This window comes from Hippoglossus hippoglossus, chromosome 19 (genome assembly GCF_009819705.1).
Source record: "Hippoglossus hippoglossus isolate fHipHip1 chromosome 19, fHipHip1.pri, whole genome shotgun sequence".
NCBI lineage: Eukaryota > Metazoa > Chordata > Actinopteri > Pleuronectiformes > Pleuronectidae > Hippoglossus > Hippoglossus hippoglossus.
The window spans coordinates 841,636-853,316 of NC_047169.1; the positions used below are offsets into that span (position 1 = coordinate 841,636).

At 44.3% G+C, this 11,681-nt stretch overlaps 1 protein-coding gene across 1 annotated transcript in view; it reads right to left on the reverse strand.

The window, feature by feature from the left end:
* The window catches only part of LOC117752416 (glutamate receptor ionotropic, delta-1-like), a 282,229-nt gene that overhangs the window by 98,176 nt on the left and 172,372 nt on the right, over nucleotides 1-11,681 (reverse strand). The window contains 1 exon segment of the mRNA XM_034569680.1: nucleotides 3,126-3,410. Coding sequence (XP_034425571.1) covers nucleotides 3,126-3,410 — 285 coding nt within the window.

Here is an 11,681-nt window from a genome sequence, read left to right on the forward strand (position 1 = left end):
AATGTTTCCCTCTTCATCTTCATCGGCCTCCTCCTCCTCCTCCTCCTCCTCCTCCTCCGCCCACGTGACGAGCGGAGCCATTATAAGTGTGAGGCGAGCAGGAGGCCCATTTATTCAGATTACAGGCTCATCGTTGAGGGGCACGAGGAGCAGATGGGCTTTTTGCTGTGGCTGTCTGGCCGAGTTTGTGCGGACCGGCCGGGTCTGTCATTCTGCTGTGATGATGATTAAAGGAGCACGTCGGATCACCTCCCTCCTCCTTTACTCCTCCATCCTCCCGAAACCTCCCGCTCGCAACCTTTTCTTGCTCCATTTTTTAAAAGGGCAATAAGTAAGATGTTTTCTGCCTCGCAGCACAAAATGACTGTAATATATCTGCGGGAGGATGCGGCTCGACACCATTAACACACAAATACACACGGCCATTAGCATTTTGAGGACATTTTCTAAGGCTTAAAAGCCTCATTTGCAAGAGCAAGAATAAGAGAGCAGCACTATACATTAGTCTGAGGACTTTACATTCAGATGCTTCGTCTTTGGAAGATATTAATACGGGCGGAGGATGGGGGTTCATGTTGTGAGGTGGGTGGGGGGGGGGGCTACAAATATCATCATATAAGGGGAGAGAACTCGATAAAGGTCAATGAAGGTTATAACTTCCCTAATGGCCTTTTAATAATCTCAGACATCATCCTCCTCTGCTGCTCTCCTGCTGTGAACCCTCCCCCTCCTCCTCCTCCTCCTCCTCTCCATTTCCCCTCCTCCATCGATCTCCCGTTTCCTTCATCTCTCCCTCAAACATTTAATATGGTTAGTGAGACCAAGAGTGACGGAGATCGCAAAATAGAAGCGTCCAAACTTTTCTCCGTCGGGTGTCTGGGCTCAGCCTGTCGGAGAAAACTGAGAAAACTAATTTTGGAGTCCAGCCGTCCGAAGGGATTCAGAGTGGAACCGCTGCTCCTTCACATCCATAACTGAGGTGGTCACCTCCTGAGCGCCTCCTGCTGGAGCTGTACCGCCCAACAGGGAGGAGACACATTTCTTCAACCAATCAAAACATCACGCTCAAAGGCTTTTTATTCAGGTTCAGAATATGAAACCATATTTATTACTAAAATATTAAAGTTTTAAACTTTCTCTTGTGTTTTACTTCTGCTCTTCATGGTAGAAAAAGCTTCTGACCTGGTTCGACATGAATCTGCTTCACAGGATAAACACGTTAAGAGTGATGAAGCCTCATGTTCTCAGTCAGTGAGCTGCTCATCTGATCACAGCTCAGCTGAGGTTGTCTCCCCTGTGCCTCCGGGGCTGTGGCGGCTGCGTCGTTGTTTCCAGTCGTGTTATTGGCTGATGGTTGAAGGTGCAGAATGAATTTTAACGAGGAAACTGAAAGAATCACCGAGCTCAGGAGAGGTGAACAAACTAGAATTTGTTATTGGTGCCCAACGGTACTTTTTCTCTGTCTATAACACCAGATAATGTGATTTCACCTCCAGCAGTGAAACAAGTATTGATAAAACAGGTGCAGTAGGTCAGAGGAACATAAAACAACCGACAGTGAACAAGACGTGTTCTTCTTCTGGTGCGTTGCTAACGTTAGCTGCGCGTGTTGAGGGAAACGTGGCTTCAGTTTATCAAATCATCGTAGCGTGATTGGCTCTGTGGATACACCAGTGCACAGTGTACGTGTGTAGTCCACCTGCATCACTACGCAGAGGTTCTACTTTCTCTCTCACCGAGTGATTCAGCTTCTCTTACCGACTGATTTAATCGGGATTCGGTCGATACCTTTAAAGTTCTGCATCAAACCTTATGGAGGTTTTATATGAACAAGTATGAGTGGGAGGCTCTGATAGTTAATGTTTGCAGGAGGTGAAGAACGGACCGAACCGAGGACAGTTAATGTGACATCTGACAACAGGTGATAACAGGAGCAGGAGAGCGAATAAACCCGTCTGCAGGGAGTAAAACGAATAAAACCTGTGGTTCAGAACACGTGTTTGTTAGTTCAAAGCAGATTCTCACACGACTTCTTCTCCCTGTTATTATTTGACTGTTATTGGAGCCTGACAGACTTGTTGTGGATTATTTAGCCTGAGTGGAGCGACACCGCTCCCTCCTCTATCTCGTCCTGACATTACAAAGTCTCCTCGTTCATTTTCCATTCACACTTAATTGTCTCAGAGGACAGATTTGGTTTGTTAATCCACACGAAACAAAACTCAAACCTCCTCTCTGGATCTAATCAGCCAACATTAATGATCTGCTAGCTCTTGTTTTGCTGTTGACACTAATCCTCTTTAATTCCTGTCAGTCTGAATTCTCTCATCCATTCGTTTCTTATGTGGAATATTTAATTTCCATGGACTTTAACCTGAGTAAACCTCCTAATTAGACCCATTCAGCCCAGTGAAAACATCCTGCTCCAGAAGACGTGTTTCAGAAAGTCTCACAAACCTCAACCTTCGTCTCCAGGAGGATGTTGGTTCAGTGTCTCTTCTCTAGTGGCTGCACGAAACATCAGAAAACCTTTATGGAAACAGTTGCATTGAACATGTTGCAGCTACGGCAGCTGACAAGGTTCATTCTAGTTGAAGAAATGTCAGGGGTACATTTATATACACGTCGCTGCTGATTGGACGACAGCTCTGACACACCCACTGGACGAGAGGAAACGAACCTTGAACCTTGTTCACACCGTTAATAGGAAACACGTAGCAGAACTCGAGAGGTCGACCAATCACAGGAGACTGGGCTTTATCAGGAGGGGGGGGGGGTCTTAAAGAGACAGGATCTAAAACCAAGTGTTTGAGACAGAGGCTGAAAAGAGGAGCTGCAGCGATGGAGTGATGTAAGTGATGTGTTTTCTGAATGTGTCTCATTTTAAGTAATATATGCTTATATGATATATATATTAATATTTTTCTGTCACATATTTAAAAACTGAAATTCTAGTCCAGTAAAACACCAACAACCAACCACCTCAGTTCAAATGAACCTCAGCATCTTTTTTCATCCATTAAAAGTGTTTGTTCACAACAACAAATTTCAACCTTCAGCTGTGAAGGCCACAAAATCCGTTTGTTCCAACGAGCTCAGCAGCAGCAGGTGTGCAGATCACGTACCGTACTCGACGTCGTAGAACACGATGAACTTCTGCCAGCGCAGCTCCTCCACCAGCGTCAGCATGACGTCGTTGAGGCGGACCGGCGGCCGGGCTGCCAGCGTGTAGCGCTGCCCCCCGGGGCTCGGGTTGAAGTGGCAGGCGGTCCGTGGGGATCCCTCGCTGTTCCTCTGGATGTACAGGTGGGGGATGTGCATGGCGTCCGTCAGTGACTGCAGAGCACTGGCCGACGCGCAGCCCGTCGACGTCACCAACGCCAAGATGCCCTGGTTCATGAGCTCGCAGGCTGGAGGGGGGGGGGGGGGGGGGGGGAGAGAGAGATGGGTGAGACAAGTGGAAGATTGGATGGAAGCACGGAGCAGAAAAACTAACGTAGACAAACTTTGGTTTCTTCTTTTAAATTAAACTGGGACACAAACATCTGAGAGGCTCAAACTGTGACTTCAGGATCTGGAACAACTTCTACATTAACATGAATAAATGATGATCACATATATAAACGCACAGAGCAGCAGCTGATGTTAAATAATGTCCTGACCTCTCTCCAGGATCTGCTGTGGACTCCAGGCTCCACTGTCATAAATCTGCTGAAGCGTCTGACAGGCTACAACATTGTTTTCCTGTGTGCTGACCTACTTATGAACTTTAAACTGCTCTTTGTCTCAGACTCCAGAGGAGAAGAGGCTGGGATGATTAAATAGGCCACACACGGAGAGGCTGAAGTATCTATATCTATATATCTATACATCCTCTTTATACACCTTCACTGAGGGCTGCACTATCTATATCTATATATCTATATATCCTCTTTATACACCTTCACTGAGGGCTGCACTATATATATCTATATATCCTCTTTATACACCTTCACTGAGGGCTGCACTATATATATCTATATATCTATATATCCTCTTTATACACCTTCACTGAGGGCTGCACTATATATATCTATACATCCTCTTTATACACCTTCACTGAGGGCTGCAGTCTCTATATCTATATATCCTCTTTATTCACAGACAATGGTTGTCTTTAAAATTGAGATTTGTTTCGGACGAACATAGAAATAAATACAGACCAAGACTCTGACAATAACATATAGATTTACAACATATGCAGTATAAAATTAATAGTTTGTAAAAACATGTCCATTATTAAACATTCTCCTTTCAAGCAGGATTGACCAGGACCCTGGGCCACAGAAGACAGACCAGGGGCCACAGAAGACAGACAAGGGGCCACAGAAGACAGACCAGGGGCCACAGAAGACAGATCAGGGGCCACAGAAGACAGACCAGAGGTCACAGAAGACAGACCAGGGGCCACAGAAGACAGACCAGGGGCCACAGAAGACAGATCAGGGGCCACAGAAGACAGACCAGAGGTCACAGAAGACAGACCAGGGGCCACAGAAGACAGATCAGGGGCCACAGAAGACAGACCAGGGGCCACAGAAGACAGACCAGGGGCCACAGAAGACAGACCAGGGGCCACAGAAGACAGACCAGGGGCCACAGAAGACAGACCAGGGGACAAACTGCAGAGGACACAGCTTCAGTTTGTCTGCAGGAAAGTGAGGTGATTTAAATGTTTGCTGGAGGTTTCAGTTTATTTGTTCAGACGCTTAAAAAGAACCATGTTTATATGGTCTATTCTCGCCCTGCTCTTGAAACTGTTCTGACAATGAATGTTCCTGCAGAATATAAATATAATTGCACGGCATTGTGCTCAGCGACAACACTTTTCTTTCCAATCTTAAAAACACAGCGGCTGTGCGTAGTCGAGCTGTCGAGCTGGAAGTTAAAGCTCAGGACACTGAGGGAGTTTAGTCATAAAAATGATAAATCGTTGCAGTGAGCAGATAAAGCAGAGAAAGAAGAGATGCTCAGGATGAACATTTTCTAACTTTGAAGATTTGTTCATTATAAATTTCTCCTCATTATAGTCGCTGCAGCATTATGGTTCCTGCAAATCGGGACATTAGCTGATGCACATCTTGTATAAATGTTTTCTTTCAGAGAGATTGAAGCACGTCCACGTTAAAGTACCATCGCACATCATCGGGGGGAGGGCGGGGGGGTTGAGGTACGTTAGGTGTCTTTATTCAGAGGTGCTGGGTTTTGTGTTTTAGAACCAGGATCAGTAAAGTTACTTCAAAACATTCAGACAAGTGAATCATGTTGGAAGACAAAGACTCGATTAGGCTGATTGACAACCAGTCTTTAGTTCAACCAGCCAGCCAACCAACCACTCAGCCAGTAAGACCACCAACCAACCAGCCAACCAGCAAACCAACCAACCAACCAGCCACTCAGCCAGTAAGACCACCAGCCAACCAGCAAACCAACCACTCAGCCAGTAAGACAACCAGCCAACCAGCAAACCAACCACTCAGCCAGTAAGACCACCAGCCAACCAGCAAACCAACCACTCAGCCAGTAAGACAACCAGCCAACCAGCAAACCAACCACTCAGCCAGTAAGTAACTAAATCATTCAACCAGTTAATCAAACAGACAACAAACTAAATAACCAATCAACAGCTGCAATCATCAGTCATTTTGAACTTTCTGGTGAAAACATGAATCTCTGCAGGATCTGTTGTGGACATTGATCGACAGCAGCCAACAGCTCTGTTAGATTGTAGATATAAAAATACCAGGATCTTGGTTTTATATGAAAAGATAAATGACCAGTTGACACAGGATTAAACCTGGAACATGGAGTTTTCATGTGAAGTTGAAATCTCCCCCCCCACATGGAGATTCTTCCTCCTGCTGTGACTTCCCCTCGCAGGCAGACGACCACAGTTTAAACCTCTCAGCAGCCTTTCGCCTCCGGTTAGAGTCCGACCTCCTCTGCAGGAGAACAACTGTCCCGACTTAAAGGTCAAGAGACGCTCCAAAGGGCAGACGGCATGTTATGACCACCAGGGGGAGGTTTAAGAAAACTCATATTTCTGCAGAGGCAGAGGAGCGTGAAGCAAAGCCAGGTAGTTTTCCACCAAAAAAAAAGAAAACAAGCGGTGAGAGCAGCTGGCTGGTCGCAGCGACTCTGCCGCTTAATGTTTGATGAGTCAAACTTGGCTGAACTCAGGCTGAATGTCTCCGAGCTGAGAACAAGCGGAGGACGGAGCAGGAGGAGGCACCGTTCATCTTCATTGAGGGAGAAGCATCGTCAGTTTGGAGAAGAGGAAATATTTCCCCCAACAAAATATAAATGAGATAATGAGACAAATGTGTGAAAGTGGAGATAATGAACCTGCACTGAAACACTGAGTGTGATCGTGTATTAAATTAAAACTCTTTCTGCCTGGAAGATAAGATGGGAATCAAACTCACCGCTTCAGTCAAAATAAATCACTTTCCACACGTGTTGGAAATCTGGATGTGGATTAGATTCTATAAGGGCTCATTATTTAAGAAAATAAGTTTATTTAATACGACGCCTTTCTCAGATCAAAGTCACAAAGTGCTTCACATAAATACAGTAGATAAATAAGTAGTAATACACGATAAATATATGCAATAAAAACTGTGGAAAACATCCAACAGAGAGACAAAACCCTATGATACCCTACGATACGCTCAGTGTTAAGTACACATATGCAAACAAATGAAGCCTTATGACCAAAGCCTGCGTTATTTGTCTGTATTTGTGGACGTCTTCTTCTTTCAGACATGGACCAGACCACACGGAGCAGTACCACTGCACATCGTAGGTGGCAGTGGAGCCACTAGTTCAAACAAAGAGGAAAAGAGAAATTAGTTGGACGAGCGTTTATAACGTGGCTACTTTAGCTGGTTTCTTAAAAGGAACAAGATCACAACGTCCGCCACCGTCGCCACTCTCAGCCTGCACTGCCCTCTAGTGGTACGTATCAGCAGCATCAACGAGCCTTAAGGCTTTAGAATCAGCTCTTCCACCTGCTGGTAGCTTGTTATCTCAGGTTTCTCTGCAGACTTTAAGTGTTGGACGAGGGCGGCGGTGTTTTCAGTCCCATCTGTTTAACTTGTCAACAGGACACAAGAAAGTACTGAGCCCACTCGTTCTAATCAGATTTGGTGAAAAGATTAGTCATGAGCCGAGAAACAGAACGACAGAGAACTTCCTCTTCCTTCTCTTTCCTGGATTCACAGATTAAACCTGTGTCTTCCCAACGAGCTGATTCACGCTCTGCACTTTGTACGTCTCCAACTTTAAACTGCAGCCAAACAAAACTCTTCAGACAGAACACGGAGCCGTGGAAACAAATTAGAAACTGAGTCCCTTTCACCACACGACTTCTTGGATTCATTATAAAACAGAAACAGCCTTTAACTTATCGCCTGCACTACAGAAAGATAAAAATTTAATTGGCCATAACTCCATAGTTATGAGTCTGACTCCGGCAGATTTCAGGCCATTTATGGAAATCTGGAAAAAGTTGGACGATGGTTAACAACAAATCGGAAGAAAAACCAGTAAAGAGCAGAGCTGCACTGTTTCTAAGTTCATACGAGTCAAAAGGTTTCAGAATTTCAGAATAAAACTCAACTTCAGCCTCAGAGTCACTGTGACGAAACAGAAAGAAACTCAGTCGCATGCTGCAGCTTTAAATCAAGCTAGGAAACGTCCTTCACACACTCAGCATCTCAAGGTCTCATTTCCTCCTGATGAGTCTTAAAAACACTGATTAGTGCACATCTACAAACAAGAAAGTCATTTTGATCCCAGAGCCGCTGAGAGTTTTAACTTCACTTAAACAAAGATCCACAACACGTCTTTTGTTGACGTGTCTCCACATGACAAGAATGATCACATGGTTAATGAGCCTCAGAGAAGCAGCGACTGAATTCACAGTCAGTCCGACACTGGAATCACAGAGGACCAATTAGCATAATACACCCGAACGGGACTAATAGCTTCGGAGGCGTCAGGAACACAGCGCCGGTAGCTGTTGGGATAACTCACTCAGCAGCCGAGCTGAAATGATTTGGGCTGCGACGTGACTCACTCGCTCTGTGAGTCCACAGTGAGTCATGGTTTCATCTGGGCTAAATGAAGCCTGCGCAATATTTAGGCGAAGCGACTCCCCGTGCATCCTAATGACACTTACAGAGCGACTGCTACCAGACGGCGGGAGACAAAAACCATTAGAGGGGGATCCAGACAAAGATCTCCCCCCCCCCGCCTTCCTTCTTATTAGTGTGATCTTTATCAATAACAGAGAAACAAAGCAGATTCATCTTCTCCTTGAGCGGAGGATCATGGAGTTTCTGCTAAACTGCTCCGCCATTAAGGATCTGCGACGCTGCGGCAGATTGTTTTATAGATGCAGAGTCTGGGAGACGATGTCACATTCAGGAACCGTCTGCTACACCGAGATTTGTCGGAGATGTAAACATCCTACAGCTCGGAGCAATTTCATTGGGTAAACAGATGGTTTTCAGAAATGAGAGGCCTCCGTGTTCACAGGCTGACGAGCTGCTTGAGCAAACTTTGCATGTGATGCATTGTGGAACTGAATAAGGTGCACGACTCATACATATATGCGATATTATTCAATGTAATGAGCACAAACGCCACAACACGAGAACTGATCACAGTGTGAACAGCTGCAGTTGCTGCTGCTGCAGTCGTTTTATTGGCTGTGTAATAATGACACTAAAGCTACAGCAATTTTTCCTTTTCTTCTCAAACACAATGTTAAGAAATTAATCTCTGTGAGCGAGATCAGAATGAACCCTGGGAAATTACAGTGTGTCGGCAAATTAGACCAGAAACTGATCAGATAATTAATTCAATTATATGCAAACTGCAGCTTCTGATATAATGAAGCATGATTTTGTCATTACGGTTCTTTGGTTGAACACAGAAGTTGATTTTCATTCACATGTGAAAAACAAGAAGTCGTGAACTCAAACTTCAGAGTTCAGCTTCACTTTTAGCTTAAAGATCTGATCTGATTCCTCGTCACTCACACGAGCAGAAAGAACAAGAGAAGTAACCACAACAAAGACTAAATGCTAACGAACCTTTATTTAAAAATCATAACCAGTTTTTTTAATGTGTAGAACTCGCTCGCATATTCTTTACAAGGTCAAGATTTCACTTGAGTCAAGTTTCTAAAACAGTTACGATTTAATTTTCTCCTTTTTGTTCCCCAAGGTTCTGTCCTGGGCCCCATGTCATCTTTATCAAACTTGCTTGGGTTGAAATGAATTAAATCTCCTATGATTTTCTATTCAGAAGATTTTCAAATATACATTTGGAATAAGCATGCAAATGTTTCCATAATTCCTTATTTACTGAACTAAACTCCGGCCGGTTTGTCTGCAGTGAAACATCGACAGAAGTTCTTAGTTCCAAGTGCTGCAGCCGAGCTTCTGACCAAGTCTCATGTGAACCAGTCATTATCTCTTTTAAATGGTTTCTCATCATGAACTTTGAATATTTAAAAAGATTAAAAAACCTATTATTTTAATTCTTTTATTCAGAGGCGTTTTGTGGCCTTTCCTCTCGAACGCTCCTATAAAATTAAAATGTTCTTACTTTACGAGTTCAGCAGCTACGACATCGACGTGGTATTAAAACAGAGCAGCAGCCTCATCTGTTACATCAGCAGTTTGCTGGTCAAACTATAAATCTATTAGAAAATCTGGGGTTTACTGACGACTCCACTTTTTAACAGTTGTTTTGTAAAAGTCCAGACAGCCTCAGATATTTAACAAGTGACCCTCGTCTTTAACGGAGCTCGTATCAGATCAGCTGTTCGTCGTAAACATCCAGCTGCTGCTCGGGTCCTCGCCTCTTCCACGGCCTCGGGCTCTGAATCTGTGTTTTTAAGTTACTGCAACACAATAAGAGGGGAAATGAGATTCATTCATGTGTCACGCGGAGGCAGGGAAGCACCGATAATCGATGGGCAGTGGAAACACGTCTCCACTGGCATAACGAAACAAAAGAATTAGTGCAACAAGGCCGGCTCTCATTGAGCAGATCAGCGGCTCGAGACGGAGCAGGAAGATGTCGGGATTCTGGTTTTCTCTCTTTGTCCTCGTCCGCTCTCTCTCTTTAAGTCCCTCACTTCTGCAAACACATCGGCGTTAATCCACAATATCTTCATGTAAATGAGGATTTGTTCTGCTGCTGCTGATCAATCACACGGGTTCACAACAGATGCAAACAACAGGATTCTCAAGACGCCTGTTTGCTCTTTTTTCAGATGTGGTTCTAACGGCTGAAGTCTAAAAATATAAATCTGTCAAGCGAGTGTATTTTTACAACAGACAGGAAACAAACAACCAGCGTCTGTTGCTACAATGTTTGTCGTGTTCTATCGTCCAGGAAACTAACGTCTGATTCCCACGGTTACATCTCGTCCTTCGCTGTAGCTTTACTTCACTTCCCTTCTCCTCCTCTTCTTCACTGATGATCACACCTTCTCTGTTGTTGAATTCACAATGTCTCAAAGCAAATGTAGGATCAGAAACCAAAGTATTTTACTGATTAAATATTGAGATTTCTCTGTGGATTTCGATTTAAAATCTGCTAATTTCTCCAGTTCAGCCGGCGGAGCAGCAAAGAGCCGAGGAGCCGAGGCTCAGTTCCCCTCGGATCCACCGATCCTCAAACTCCAAACGGCACTTACTCACTTCTGAAGAGGCCTCGGCCAGAAGAGTCCACATGAAAGACAGGAAACAGGGACGGAGACAGACGTCAGAGGACCAGGAGAGAAGAGGCAGAAGAGGAAGGAGGGACGGCTGATGGGAGATGTGAAGTCTGGAGTAGGAAGGAGGGGACAGGAGGTGCTGATAGAGAGATTAACTTCAGAGCAGGATGAAAGGAGGAAGGATGAAAAGAAACACTGGAGGAATCAAGGCAGAAAACCCAGAGGACGCACAGAGCGAGAGAGGAGACGCTAAGATGGAGAAACAACGGAGAGAACAACTCTGGTGGCAGCCGCTGATCTCAGGTTTCCTCTCCGACATCAATCCCAAGTTAACGTCTGAGTTCTGGAATCAAGACGACTGAATCCCCTGTGCTGCTCAGGAACTCTGCCCCCTAGTGGCTGCTGAGGTTATTTACACGCTAACCCTGCTGCACACTAGAGGATCTTCGGTCCGATTTGACGTCTGATTCACTTCTGATGATCGAGGAGACCGATCTGAACAGATTGATTTACGAACTCATCCATTCATTCATGATCTTGTTCTTTTGGTCACTGTTGGTAATCACGGAATCATTTGCTCTTGTAAAAGTTGCTGCTCTGAAATAGTTTGTTTTGCATTTGACTTTAAACTTTCATGAAGTTAATCTGTTGATTTGTTTCCTTGTAGGAAAGGTAAACAAAGATAAAGAGGAAATGATGAACTGATAAAAAAGAACGAGAGAAAGATAATGAAAGAAGAGATAAAGTCGAGTATTAAAGTGAAAACAAACCAGAGAAAATAAAGAAATAAAGGAAAATAGATTAAAAGGATATTACCAGTAAAACGGATTCAAATGTAAAAACAAATAAACGATTAAATAAAAGAAATTTAATTAAAAGTCAAACTAAAAGGAAACGTTCTTCA